Source organism: Lutzomyia longipalpis, chromosome 1, assembly GCF_024334085.1.
Source record: "Lutzomyia longipalpis isolate SR_M1_2022 chromosome 1, ASM2433408v1".
NCBI classification, from domain to species: domain Eukaryota; kingdom Metazoa; phylum Arthropoda; class Insecta; order Diptera; family Psychodidae; genus Lutzomyia; species Lutzomyia longipalpis.
Window position 1 is genome coordinate 35,792,521 of NC_074707.1, and position 13,726 is coordinate 35,806,246.

The following is a 13,726-nucleotide window of genomic DNA, read 5'->3' on the forward strand; positions in this document are numbered from 1 at the left end:
CAGTGACAAAAAAATCATTCGCTTCAATATTTGTATAATTAATTATTCACAAATGGAAAGAAAAATGGAAAATTTTATGTAATCTTAAAAATTATAATCTTTGCAAGCGGCAGAAAGGTGAGAAAGGAAGAGAAGAAAAAATTTAAAGAATATTGAAATTAACTACTAAATAAAAATAATGGAAGAAAAAAAAAACGTATAATCAACTAATCAAGAAATTAAATATTAATCGATTGAAGAAAACATTTCATCTGAAGAATTAGATCCTATGTAATAATAACAATAAAAATAAATAAATACATATATGGGCAGAAAAAAACTTAGTTTTGTTTTCACTTAACCTATTTCTTCCGGCTCCTAGAAGTTTTTTTTTTAAATTGGAATAAATCTTCCAGGAGCTTGATTGCAGCAAAAAAAAACATTTTCTCAATTTATTTTTTTCTTCGAAGATGATTAACATAAATTTTTATTAAAATCGGTTTAGTGGATTTCTTACAATAAAAGACAATGCGAGTTTAATCGGTTTAAAATAGTTTAGAAAAAATCTCTTAGAAAAAATGGCGTCATTTTTTTTATAAAGGTAAGTATTCATTTCAATCACTTCCAAAAAATATTTTTAATGAATCTTTACAAATTATTTCTGAATTTTTTTTTTATTATTAATTTGAAGATTTTCATAATTTTCTTAGAAATCGATTTTGTAGATTTAATTAATGCCAGAGTTAATTGCAAAACAATCGTTGAAATTCATGTTTTACATTTGATAGGTTAAAGAAACCTGAAAGAAACATTTGATAAGTTTTTTCTACCTTTATTCGTTTATTTTGAATTATTTGTGGTATAGCGCATGTACGACGTTAGCTGTTCTGCTAACTTCATGATTGTTTGTAGTTTGCGACTTTTGCCATGTATTATTTAGAGAAAATCACTTTTAATTAAATAATGGCAAAAGGAAGCAAGTAGGTGCATTAAAATGTTTTCACGAGCAACCTATATTAGGTTTTTTAGTATATGTGTTGTAGTTTGTTTTATTATTAGTTGTTTTATCAGTGTTATTCCTATTTCTCTAGGTGAGTACTTATGTCCAAAGAGCGCCCCCTTATCACCAACTAATTTAATCCTTTGAGGCTTTGATTGAAATTTATAATGGTTGAATTTTCATTCCAGAGTCATGCAATTGTGATAACTTCAGTGACAAATCCAGCTTCCTCCACACTTTGGACGCTGCTTCGAGTGTGGAGGATGAAGGGGTGTCAGGGCGTAAGAGACTGGCGGTGTTGGTGCCATTTAGGGATCGGTTTGAGGAACTCCTGCAGTTTGCGCCGTACATGACGGAATTCCTCAATCGTCAGAAGGTCCTTCATAAAATCTTTGTGCTTAATCAAGTAGATAGGTTTCGCTTCAATCGTGCCTCCCTCATCAACGTGGGATTCTTGTATACAAAAACCCTCTTTGACTACATCGCCATGCACGATGTGGATTTACTTCCGAATAATGGGAATCTCAGCTATGCATTCCCCGAGAAGGGACCCTTTCACGTGGCCTCACCGCAGCTACATCCCAAGTACCACTATCCCACTTTCGTTGGAGGGATTCTCCTCGTTCGGCGGGAACACTTTGAAGCCACCCGTGGGATGTCTAATCGCTACTGGGGCTGGGGCTTGGAGGACGATGAATTCTACACGCGTATCCTCGATGCAGGCCTGCAGGTGTTTCGTCCGGAGAACATCACGACAGGCATTGAGAATACCTTCAAGCACATCCACGATCGTGCTCATCGGAAACGTGATACGGCCAAGTGCTTCAATCAGCGTGAGATTACGCGAAAGCGTGACCGAGAGACAGGGCTGCACACGCTGAAATATGACATTACGTCGGTGAATGAATTGCAAATTGACGGAGCAAGAGTCACTGTACTCAACATCGCTCTCCACTGTGACCGAAGTAAGACTCCATGGTGCGATTGCGATGGTGAATTGGAGAATGGGAAGAGCTCAACTAAGCCCAAGAAGCACTAAAATTGGGACCTTCATTGAACTTCTCTTTCATAGGGCAAAGAATTCTTTCTCCTGTTTGCCTCTCTGGATGCGAGCCAAATTGGAAATTGATTAAATCCAAATTATTTAATGAAAATCATCCAAGAACTGCTGATGAAGATGTAATGAGTATCAAAAGCTCTGAAATCATTCATGCTTCAATTTTCCTTCAGGATTGAATACAAATGACGAATATATTTCGACACGCCCGAAGATTGTGAACTATACTTTATCTTATAACACAACAGGAGTATGGTTCATAATCTTCGGGGGTGTTGATATGAGGAATTCCCAAAAGACCCAGAAAGGCTGAAAGACAGCCAGGATCATTCGAATATCACACATCAAGCAGTTGAGAGGATAATATTCTGCTGAAGATGAAAATTTAAAACGCTTCGTAAAGACAAAAAGATTGTAAAAGTTAAAGAAACTGGAAGTTATTTCGTATCCTGAAAACAAGATCCAATTGCAAGCAAGTCAACCACAATTGACACAGTTGGATACCCTCTGCAAGTAAATCAGAACAAAAAGGAGACATCAAAGAACTTCGATAACACCATCAATTAAGCAAGCAGAACCTTCATCCACACATATAGTCAGAAATTTGGCCATTTTTTTTAAGCAGATAAACAAAAACTTTGATTTTTTTCTACAATCTCTATTTAATCAATTTGATACATTAAATATGTTTCGTTTAAATGTATCAATAATTTTATAATTTTTATCACTGAAAAGATTAAGGTATTTTTCTGTTTATTAATAGTCATACAATCAGGGTGATTTGATTTTCACTTGGGGCTGTTAACTATTTAAAAAATGTTCGCTCATGCTAAAATATTTCAAAAATTCTTTGAGCAAATAGCTTTCTCAACAATTTCTATTTAATTAAATATTATAACTACCTCGTCGGTCATTACGATTCATGTATAATATAGTCAGATATTGATTAACAATTATTAAAATTAAAATGTTTAATTGTCAGTTTATGCAAGCGTGACTGTATAAATATTATTTTTTTAAATCAATAACAAAAATTTATTTGCCTTTCCCCAATTTTCATTTAAAACTGAATGCCAAAAGATTTCAATTTATATTGTAAAAGAAATAAATACTACCTTTTCTACATTTTAATGTTCATTATTTTAACTCGTTAATATTTTTAAAATCATCCATAAAAAATAGTTTGGTAAATTGCTATGTATACTATGGGTTCTCTAAATCCAACTCACTAAATGTAACTATATAACTATTTAATTAAATTCTATTCAAAAATGTCATAAATAAAATTTTCTTGGTTTTCTAAAACCGAACAGCCTGCAAGAATCAAAAAGTCTAAAGCGGATGTCACCGAAGATAAAAATGTCAAGGAACATCTGTCAGATTTCTGACATCTGTCACATTGAACTCATGTCAAATGAATCCAACAAAACCTAAAGCATTTTTATCTCGTGTCCATCCACTTATCTAAATTGAAAAATATAGAACTTTGAGGCAACAAAAATAAATGTTTCTTCTTTTCCGAAGAAAACATTAAAAAGAAATTGCCAAAAAAAGTTTCATAATGTAGCTAATTTATATTATTATAGAATTAGATGTGTGTGTTTTATACACTTAAAAAATACATAAAATAAAAATTCTTTGAAAGGAAATAAAAAAAAATGAACGAAAAAATCTTTGCAGTTTAAACATCACAAACGAAAGATAACAGCAGCCGGTAAACAGTAACACATTTTTTTGGTCTTCGAACATCATCTAAAGGGGGCATGCGGTTGTCTTCAATTTCTTATTCTTTACCTGGAAAGGAAATTTTAGAACATGTCAAGAATTGCTCATGCTGATAAGAATATTTTTGGAATAGTAAATTTATTTGTAGCAGTTAACATTTTTTTTTTGTAAATTTGGAAGAATTATTTTGAAGAATAGAAGAAAAAGAAAAATTCTAAATATAGAACAACTAAAGTTACGATCTAAAAGCATTTTAATAAGTATGTGGCTACAGCAACAGTTTTTGTGCTGAAGGAATTTACAGTAAAAACAACACTTTAAGAATAAATTATTATAAAGGAGTAAAGGAACTTATAATTATTATGCAATAAATGCCTTTATGAGGGAAACGCAAGGGGCGAATGACCTGAAAAGTGAAATTAATAAAGAAAAATGCATTTTCTCAAAAGGAAAGTAAAACTCCTTAAGCACGACATGGTGGGAAGCAGAAAAAATTAACACAGGGTAGGTATATTTTGAGATTTTAATCTGATTATTGAGTGGCACGACATCGAGAATATGAAAATAAACACTGAAGGCTCGAAATGTTCGCGGAAATGGAAAAAAAGCTTCATTTTTTTTAAAATAAGGTATTTGACTTTCTTACCAAAGTGACAACACTTTGAAGGAACAAAAATACTTATTGACCTAGAATAGTGAAGAGATTTCAATGATTTCTTTTTTACAAGATTAAATGAAGAAAAGATTTTGGGATTTTTTGCAACAGGAGGTACTGATTTTTGCAAGTAATGAATAAATAAATTAAATATTTCAATTTCTTAAAAATAATTCAGAATTATTTCTCATTTTAGGTGTTATCGCAAATTGTTCTAAATTGATTTTATTGAAAAAAAGGTGTTTATTTTTTTTTAGATATTTAGGTCATGACCTAATTGAAGGAAACAGGAATTTAAGATACGCGTGCGTAATTTTTGTAGTTTAGAGAATCAGAAAAGAATAAGAAATTGACAAATAGATTAACCATTTTTCACTTCGATCAACTAAGAAAAATCGACAAAAATACGATTAAAAACGCAAAGAATGACGTCATTTTTGTATTTTCTTGTCTCTGTAAAACATGAAACATTCGAGCTGATGTTTCATTGGTAAGTTCTAACGAGATTCTTCAACAAAAAATCATTTAGTCCGCGAAACTAGAATGAAGTATTTTAGAAAACAAATCGAACTCAAAATAATAAATTGTTCTGGAATTATTTATCAAAACACACCGATGAAACATTAGCACGAATGTTTCATACTTTGAAAGGGCAAAAATTTGACGTTTTGGAAAATGGTAAATCTGTTTGGTTATTTCTTCTTGTATTTGATCCTCTACAACTTTACGCATATTCTCCGGTTTTCCGAATGAATAAGGTCATGATTTATGCACGTATCGATGAATAAACTTATTTTGAACTCTGCCTGGTTTGTCTTAAATATAATTTTTCTTTTAATTTCTCCAAAAGTTTTTTTTCTTTCTAAATGTTGTCCTCGTTTTTAAAATCCCAGAATCCCTGAAAAATTACAATATGTGCTAAAATCGTGATATTGGGGATGAAACGAATGCGACGAATATGTAATGTTCTGCTTTTTTCACTTCTATCGAAAAGGCTTTAAAGGAAATTGATTTTTTTTATGTACAGACAGAGACCGCCGGCACCACAAATTAAACATTATGTAATTCATGCAAAGTCCACATGCAACCTCATTACACTACAAAAAATTTCACTCTACGCAAAATCACTTTGTTTTTTTAATACTGAAGAAATGTATACAATGTTGGGTATATATAGGAACCGTAAATTGGCTCTGAGAATGAATCTCAATCACTCATGCATGGAAGAAGTCTATCTATTATAAAATTGTGGAAAAGGTGATTTAATTGAAATTCCCTCTAGCTCTCTCTCTCTCGCTCCTTTGGCCGCAGGGGAGAATGCAAAAGATTAAAAAAAAATTGAGGGAAGATTTTTCATCTTTGAGTATTTCTTGTCTCTAGACAACGTATTCCTTGTCACTAATAACTCTAATTCCATGCTCTGTGAAGACAAATTTAATCATATCGGTGTAACTTCTGGAGGAGAGAGTTTCAATATCATCGCTGGATGTTTGGGAGGCACCATCGGACCGATCAACGCCCGTTGGGAGTGCAGTTAGTGTGCATGTGCTATCATCATCATCATCTTCACCCACCTCGTCTGTGTCGACGGTGCTGTGACTCCCCGATGCATCCGTGCGTATCTGCACAGCCTGCCCCGGGCGATTGCGGAGTGTCTTCATGTTCAGCGAATCCCCGCAGCAGAACATCTTCGGGCGCACCAGCTCCCCACTGCCATTCGTTGAGTATTCCAACGATCTCTGTGACCCATAGTCCGTCTCATCCATATCCTCGTACTGCCGCTGATGCCCACTATTGTCAACTTTGTGCAAATTCAGCACAATCCCATCGTCACCATTCCCAGGCGATGGGGCTTGCAAGTATGCAATCTCATTGTGATTTGGCGTTAAAATGTACTTACTGATCAATCCAAAAAACAACGTTTGCACACAATAAAACAAAAATATTTGGAATTTCATGATTATTAGGTACAAAACGAATCCTCCCAAAAGTAAAAAACGACACAACTCGTCAAAAAATGAAGAAAAAATTGAATCAAGAAAGTTACTCACTGACTATTCGCTCCGAAGAGGGAATTTTTCATGATGTAATCAATTACAGTGTCCTCCAGGAGGTACTTTACTGATTGCCCACGACTCAGGAGCCTCCTAATCATCGTTGAGCTCACTTCATTTGGCACCCAATTCGTAACAATCGTTATATTTCGCCGATATTTGCTAAGGAGATCCGAATTGAAGATAAACTGCTCGGGATTGGAGCCACTTCTTGAGATCACAACGAGCCCATGATGACCCAGAATTGCTTCAATCTGAAAAGGAAGAATAAGGATTTCTTTATTTTTTGTTGTTGTTGGTGAACATTCTCATGGGAAATCTTTCTCTACAATCAGTCCATATAAAGTCTTGTTATTTGCTTAATGATTTTGCATTAAAAAAAGAGACTTGTGAGTAACTAGATAATTATTTCAATCACAATAGAGCTTGCAAACAATGTGACATCATTTATGTAATCAGATGAGGATGCGGATTTCACGGGCATTCAAGGGGAGAATGGGGCTAAGTTACAATTAAATGTAAATATTTTATTAGAAAATCTTAATATTTTTTTTTTACCTTCAAAAAAGGTTCAAGAAGGATTTTAAAAATTAAGAATTTTTACTAAAACGAAAAGTTTTGAGGAAAAGTTTAATTTCTTAACTTATTTAATTTAAAAAATTCTGCCTTCTAATTCTATTCTAGCATGTTTAGCAACGTTGTGAAATTTCTTTCATGACAAAATAAATCAATTCATTTAACCCCAGTCTTCCCTACTGTTGATTTTTCTTCTAATTAATGTTTCTTTAAAACGAGAAAAGAAGCTGAATTGATTTTATTATTTAAAGATTTATTTTGGAGGCTTAAGAAAAGAGGATGAAATAGTAAAGAAGTTTCCTAATTCTACTTCTTGTTCGAGTTTTGGCATAAAGATTAAATCCTTGACAGTACAAGAAAGCTGTGTGATAATGAAAGGATAAAGTTCCTTGAAGAAGAAACAGAGAAGGATTAACAATGTCCTAAATTTGGAACAACCAATGCTCCAGAAAGGCTTTTCTTCGTATGACTCTTACATCAAATGATGATTCTTAGGATATCTCTTGGTGTTCATCACGAAGTGGAACACCAGCTAATTACATGGTCTAGAGGACATTAATTGCAGGGAGTAATGATTTTAAAGAAATTTTCATGGAATTCTTGAAATTAACTGATATTTTGCAGGTAAAAATAATTAAAAGAAACCATAGGATGAAAAAGAATTCATAGTATGATACGTTTAGAAAATATTTTTTATGAATAAAATTTCTTAATAAAATTTAATACATACTTACTAAATTTAAGTAAATTTAATAAAAATAAGAAACTAATTAACTGAACAAAGCTAATCTATTTTTGTTTCTTTTCAGATTTTAGAATTCTTAAACAGATTTATTTATATCTTTTTATTCACAAAAACTTTAAACTTTATTTAAAATTTATATGAAAATTTGTTCGTTTTAAATTAATTAAAAATTTCCCGACTGGTATGACAAAAATTTAATAGGGGAGACCGGGGCTAATAAAGTCACTTAAGGGTTTTGGAAAAAGCCTAAAATATCATATTTCCTAGTTAGATAGAACAAAATGATCTGAGAAAGAGTTATAGGGCAGTAAATTTCCTAAAGAAATGAGCTATACATTTCGTTTTATCTATTTGGAATTTGGAAAATATGATATTTTGAGCTTTTTCTAAACCCTTAAGTGACTTTTTTAACCCGGTCTCCCCTAATCATTTTAAATTCTTTTTGCATGAAAAATTGCATAAAAATAAATTGCTGCTTTCAGCTAACAAGCTCCATTACGAGTTTTTTGCCTTTCGAATTTATTTTATAAAAGCATTTCAAAAATGTTTTACTTCTACAATTAAATGCGGGAATATTTGGCATCATTTCCTAAACACCTAAATACATTTTTTCGCATTTAATTAAATGAATTAAATAATATAAAATTACATACTGCAATCAGTCATTGCATAGAACTAAAGGAAAACTTTCAAAATGAGATTTCTTTAGACTTAATTACGTCAATCTCCGTTCTCGTGGAAATTGCGTCATTTGAGGGAGAGAATAGAGATAATGTGGAGGGGATTAATGAGAGAAGATTTATGGACAAGGGACTTACATCATCATTCTCCCACAGTCCAGGCACACTGAGAGATTCTAGAAGATCAGCCCCACAGAGGAGCTTCACCTGTACCGTTCCGGACATTTGCTTGAGGCTATTTGGCAACCACGCGGGGATCGTCTCGCGGTTATTCTCCTCACTCAGCAGGGAATTTATGTAGTTCTGATGGTACTGCAGCGTTACACGCGTCCGTGTCCATCCATCCTGGAGCGTTTCCCATTCGGACACGCGAATCCAGTCGGATGTCTTCAGGGCCAGCTTCAGCATTGATGTTCTATGCTTTGCCGCCACGAGGCCCTTTTTCCCATACGAGTCATGCACGGGGGACACGACGCCCGCCACAACGTCCGCCGTGCCCATCTGCTGGAAATGATCCCTCGCAATTTCTGCAGGAAATAAACGCATAAAGTGTGAGGCGGGTGTTTGATCGATAAATTGCACGGGGATGGGGAAATGAGTGAAGAGGCTTTCAACAAAGGGAAATTTTCTTTTGCCAAATAACTCACCAAACATACGGAAATGCATTGGGGTTGGGGGGCTGAAGGAGCCACAGGCGAGTAATATCACTTTTGGTAGCATTTTTGTGTGTTGTTTGTGCTTTTTTTCACAGAGAAAATTACATTTTCTTCACAGAGGAAAATTCCAAAACAACCTCACTCCGCAAAACTCAAAACATCACTGCTGAAGCAGAATAATAATGCGCATTCGTTATGACAGTTGGTATTCCACTCATGTTTTGTTTGCTTTTTCCTTTCAATTGATTTTGGAAATATTTTTTTTTAATAATGAATTTTAATTTTATTTCAAAAGATTATTTTTGTTTTTTTTAATTCTCTGTTTTTGATTGAATATTATTAAAAACTTTTTTTTTAATAATTGAATTCCAATAAGAAAAAATATTGAATACCAACTAACTTTTGTATGGAATACCAATTAGCAAGAAATATGGAAGAAACATGAAACATTCTTACTCAAGCGTAAAAAAGTAAACTTCGTTGTCAAACTTAAAATAAAAATGATTAGAATCAATTAATTCTCGTTTTGCTAGTTTTCGGATTTTGGCTTCTATTTAGCATTTTTTCTTTAGGTGCAATGTCTTCTCATTATTCTTTGTATGTAATAATCTTTCTGGCTAATATAAGTTTTCCGTGAATACCCCTAATGTTTCATTGGAGGTGATGAAGTAAAACATGAAAGAAACATAAAAATATTATCATCAATGTCAAAAGATTTGATGAAAATTCTCTATTGTGTGTGAAAAAGTTGAATTTTCCTGGGAAAAATTGGTGTTTTCTTTGCAAAAAATGGGTGCTATAGCGAGTAGACAAAATGCAACAGTTGAGGAAGCAGACATTGTGTCCAATCACTACAAATATCCACCGAGATCGGGTGAGTAAATGAATGTTCTGCCATTGTTGACAAGGTGAATGGATTTTCAATGTTTTTTCCTTCCACCCCCAACATCGGGGCCCCACCTGGCTATGCGTGTGACCTTCCCAACTATTAATCTTTGTGCATAGGAACCTACTTTGGGAGTCACTTCATCATGGGCGGAGAACGCTTCGATACTCCTCAGCCAGAGTCCTACTTGTTTGGAGAGAATGGGGATCTCAACTTCCTGGGGAATCGTCCAACTCCGGTGAGTACCCCACGGGGGCTTTAAGAGGTAAATCAACTTCTCATTAAGTGGTCTACTTGTTTCCAGTTCCCCTACCCACCGCCTCAGGCGAATGAACCCACAAAGACCCTCAAGTGTCTCGTGAACATCCGGAAGGAGTCCATTAGATTTGTGAAAGCCGATCCCAGCAGTACCAAGATCACAGCTGAGGCTGCCAAGGCCGGCAATGCATTCAACATTGAATTTACATTCGACTCAGACGCCAAATGTGCAATAACCATCTACTACTTTTGCTCCGAGGAGGTCTCCTCGGGTGCTGTGAGCTTCCTTTCGCGTGATTCTGCCCTCACATCTGAAACATATCACTTCAAGCGTGGCGTCAATCAACTCTTCTCACAATCCACCCATGTCTTCACACCTTCCATGTTCTCTGACGAAGATCTGGCCTACAATTCCGAGCGTGATGTCATCCCAATTGCCATCCACTGTGTCGTTGAGGAGGGTCTCGAGGAATCCCGTCAATCTCACACAACCATCTGCGTTGTGGATCATCACAGTGACGGCACTTACGTGCTACGTGCGCTGAAGCAGAAGATCTTCGTTGATGGGCTCAGCTACCTCCTGCAGGAGATCTATGGGATTGAGAATAAGAACATCAACAAGTCCGCGAGTGATGATGAGAATGAGGGCAATAGCGAATGCGTGATTTGCATGAGTGATGGACGTGATACGCTAATCCTACCATGTCGACATCTCTGTCTCTGCAATTCATGCGCTGATTCACTGCGCTATCAAGCCAACAACTGCCCCATTTGTCGTGCCCCCTTCAAGGCCCTCCTGCAGATCCGTGCGGTGCAGAAGAACTCCACGGCTCATCATTTACCCGCTCCAGCACCTCCGGATGCGGGAGAGAACATTCCCAATGGCTACATGGCTGTAGCATTGATTGAGGCACTCAATGGGCCCCCAGGGGGTACAATGAGGCACCAGAGCGTCGATGGACTAGAGCAGGACACTGCGGATGCAGTGCAAGCTGCGGAAATTCTCAATCGAAGCCTCGATCGCAATGGGAAGACAACAACCAATCCCAAGGATCCTGAGAAGCAAGGAAAGGACAAAGGGAGCCAAAATACTCCGGAGGTGAGTTTGGGAAAGTCATCCAGTTGATTTTTGAAAGCTCCAAAGGTTGGCTTTCACCGATTTACGCAGATCTTGACCTTCAATGTAAAACTTTTGTGATGCACGCAATGATCTTTTTTATTGAAACTCATTTTATTTTTGAAATTTTTCTTCATTTTTTGTATTTTGAATAAAATTCTCGTAGTTCCGTATGTCGGTGCTACTTTCCAAGGAAGATGGGAATGTGACAAAGGAACTTCTGACCAAGCATTCACCCCTCGTGAATCGTGCACCGCAGAGTCGTGATAAAAATCCCCGCGAGAAGGGCTACCTTCGAGCATCGCATGACAACGTGAAGATGGTGAATGAGAAGAATTCCGGAGGTGAGAATGACGATGACAGTGAGACGGAGAGGCTGTCACCGCTCCTGAACACCTCAACTAGTGCCCAAGGCCCTAAGCTAGGATCGGCATTGCATATTGACGGTGTGGAGGAATCTATTGATGACACAGACACAGATGCTGATGAAGGTGATAAAGATAGCAAGGTAAGGAATGCCCTAAATTGCAATAAAAGCTCGCGAAAATGAAGAGAAAAACGGGAGAAAGCTCTGATAAGTAAAATTTTCATTTTGCAGAAGAAATCGCGATCAGTGTTGAATAGCGATAAGGAAGTAGCTGAAGATTCGGACTACTACACCCCTGAAGATCCCCACACGACCATTCTCAGCCCTCTCTATTCCGAGAATGGGAGCAATAGTTTGGGGAAATCAAAGGAGAATCTCTCAACTCTGTCAACCCCAGTGGCTGCCCTCAAGGAAGCCGCTCAATCGCTGCCAGATAGTCCCATAAGTGGGAATTCCGCTTCAACACGCAGCTCTGGTGATAGCTACTCTTCCAGCTCGTCGACAAAGCAACTCCTAGCATCAGTGCCAAGTGATGGCAAACCCGGGGATAAGGAGAGCTCCCAAGAGGACAGCAGCACCCCCTAAATGACACACTACACACACAACACACACATGAATGGATCTGATTAGCAGGATGTGAATGATGGGGGTGGGGAATTGTGAGTGAAATGCATTTAATCAGTATTGTGATGATATTTCGGGCGTGAATGGTGTTTTCTTCTCCTTTTTCGTGGGTTCAAAGCCTTTAAAATAATAATGAAAAAAAACTTTCAATCTCGGTCGAAGGACTTTCTATATCTCTAGGAGAGAGAGTATTTACACAACAACAACAGAATTAATATTTAGTAGATGTTACTGGATCTTCTCAATTATTATTCTATATACATATATTATATTTACTAAATGTAATGCAATACGTATTGAAGCACATATACATTAAAATGTCACGAATTAAAATATTCAGAGAGGTTTTAATGAGCAATTTTGAGGTTTTTTTTGTGGAGATTTTGCAATTTTTTTTGTCGTTTCTGGAAAGGATTTTACGAAGAGATAAGGAAGTTTTCTAGCTTGAGAAATTCGTTTGGAAGACTTTTCAAGAGGGTTAGTCAGACCATTAGGAGTTGGTCCCCAAAGAGGTGACCAAATTTAATTTTTAAATTATCATAGGGCATTGTCAAAGACTCAAGAAAAGCGTGGTCATTTCCCGGAAAAGCGCTGGGAAATATACGAATTTTCACTTTTTATGTCAAATCGGGTGCAAACTTTTTTGATTTTTTTCTTAATTTCTAGTTATTCTAGAAAATTCTTTTCTGTGTCATATAAAAGCTATTTAAAGGACTAACAATATATATTTAAACCATTTTCCTACGGTGGAAAACTCGTGAGATTTTCCGGCATTGAACTATTCTTTCGCTTCCCATTTCTCCAATATTGAACGTGACCAATTTTAAAATATTTCATTTTGTAGCATTTTTAATTATCTTTCATTTGGTATAGCACTTGCAGGGAAAATCCGCTGGGAAAACTCGCTACAGAATGATTTTCCAAAGTTAAGCACGTTTTCGCGTTGGAGAAAAAGAGATAGGCAATTTTTTCTCTTTGATGTTTCCAGAATGTTCTAAGAATTCCCCTAGAAAAAAATTGTCCATCTCTTTTTCTCCAATGCGAAAACGTGCTTAACTTTGGAAAATCATTCTGTAGCGAGTTTTCCCAGCGGATTTCCCCACCAAGTGCTATACCAAATGAAAGGGGATTAAAAAAGCTACAAAATGAGATATTTTAAAATTGGTCACGTTCAATATTGGAGAAATGGGAAGCGAAAGAATAGTTCAATGCCGGAAAATCTCACGAGTTTTCCACCGTAGGAAAATGGTTTAAATATATATTGTTAGTCCTTTAAATAGCTTTTATATGACACAGAAAAGAATTTTCTAGAATAACTAGAAATTAAGAAAAAAAATCAAAGAAGTT

The 13,726-nt window shown here is 35.8% G+C and overlaps 3 protein-coding genes across 5 annotated transcripts; 2 read left to right on the plus strand and 1 right to left on the minus strand.

Moving 5' to 3' along the window:
- The first annotated feature begins 875 nt into the window (after window positions 1–875).
- LOC129787020 (beta-1,4-galactosyltransferase 7) lies at window positions 876–3,707 on the plus strand. The gene is made up of 2 exons (XM_055822304.1): window positions 876–1,070; window positions 1,168–3,707. Exons 1-2 carry the CDS (start codon window positions 974–976, stop codon window positions 2,016–2,018), a joined length of 948 nt encoding a protein of 315 aa, XP_055678279.1. The 5' UTR covers window positions 876–973; the 3' UTR covers window positions 2,019–3,707.
- Window positions 2,679–9,306, minus strand: LOC129787019 (nicotinamide/nicotinic acid mononucleotide adenylyltransferase 3). Of its 2 annotated transcripts, XM_055822303.1 has the most exons (5): window positions 9,119–9,306; window positions 8,610–8,998; window positions 6,468–6,724; window positions 5,991–6,315; window positions 2,679–3,830 (listed from the first exon to the last, which is right to left on the minus strand). In XM_055822303.1, the coding sequence occupies exons 1-5, from the start codon at window positions 9,189–9,191 to the stop codon at window positions 3,789–3,791; spliced, it is 1,086 nt and encodes a 361-aa protein (XP_055678278.1). In that variant the 5' UTR covers window positions 9,192–9,306; the 3' UTR covers window positions 2,679–3,788. The 2 variants fall into 2 exon arrangements, with proteins under 2 accessions (XP_055678278.1, XP_055678277.1); XM_055822302.1 differs by lacking the exon at window positions 2,679–3,830 and having other exon boundaries at window positions 5,545–6,315; window positions 9,119–9,298.
- A 286-nt stretch (window positions 9,307–9,592) lies between these two features.
- On the plus strand, window positions 9,593–12,714 carry LOC129787022 (probable E3 ubiquitin-protein ligase MGRN1). 2 transcript variants are annotated; one of them, XM_055822306.1, is made up of 5 exons: window positions 9,593–10,001; window positions 10,133–10,251; window positions 10,318–11,370; window positions 11,555–11,896; window positions 11,987–12,714. In XM_055822306.1, exons 1-5 carry the CDS (start codon window positions 9,917–9,919, stop codon window positions 12,338–12,340), a joined length of 1,953 nt encoding a protein of 650 aa, XP_055678281.1. In that variant the 5' UTR covers window positions 9,593–9,916; the 3' UTR covers window positions 12,341–12,714. The 2 variants fall into 2 exon arrangements, with proteins under 2 accessions (XP_055678281.1, XP_055678280.1); XM_055822305.1 differs by having other exon boundaries at window positions 9,788–10,001; window positions 10,300–11,370.
- The last annotated feature ends 1,012 nt before the right edge of the window (window positions 12,715–13,726 follow it).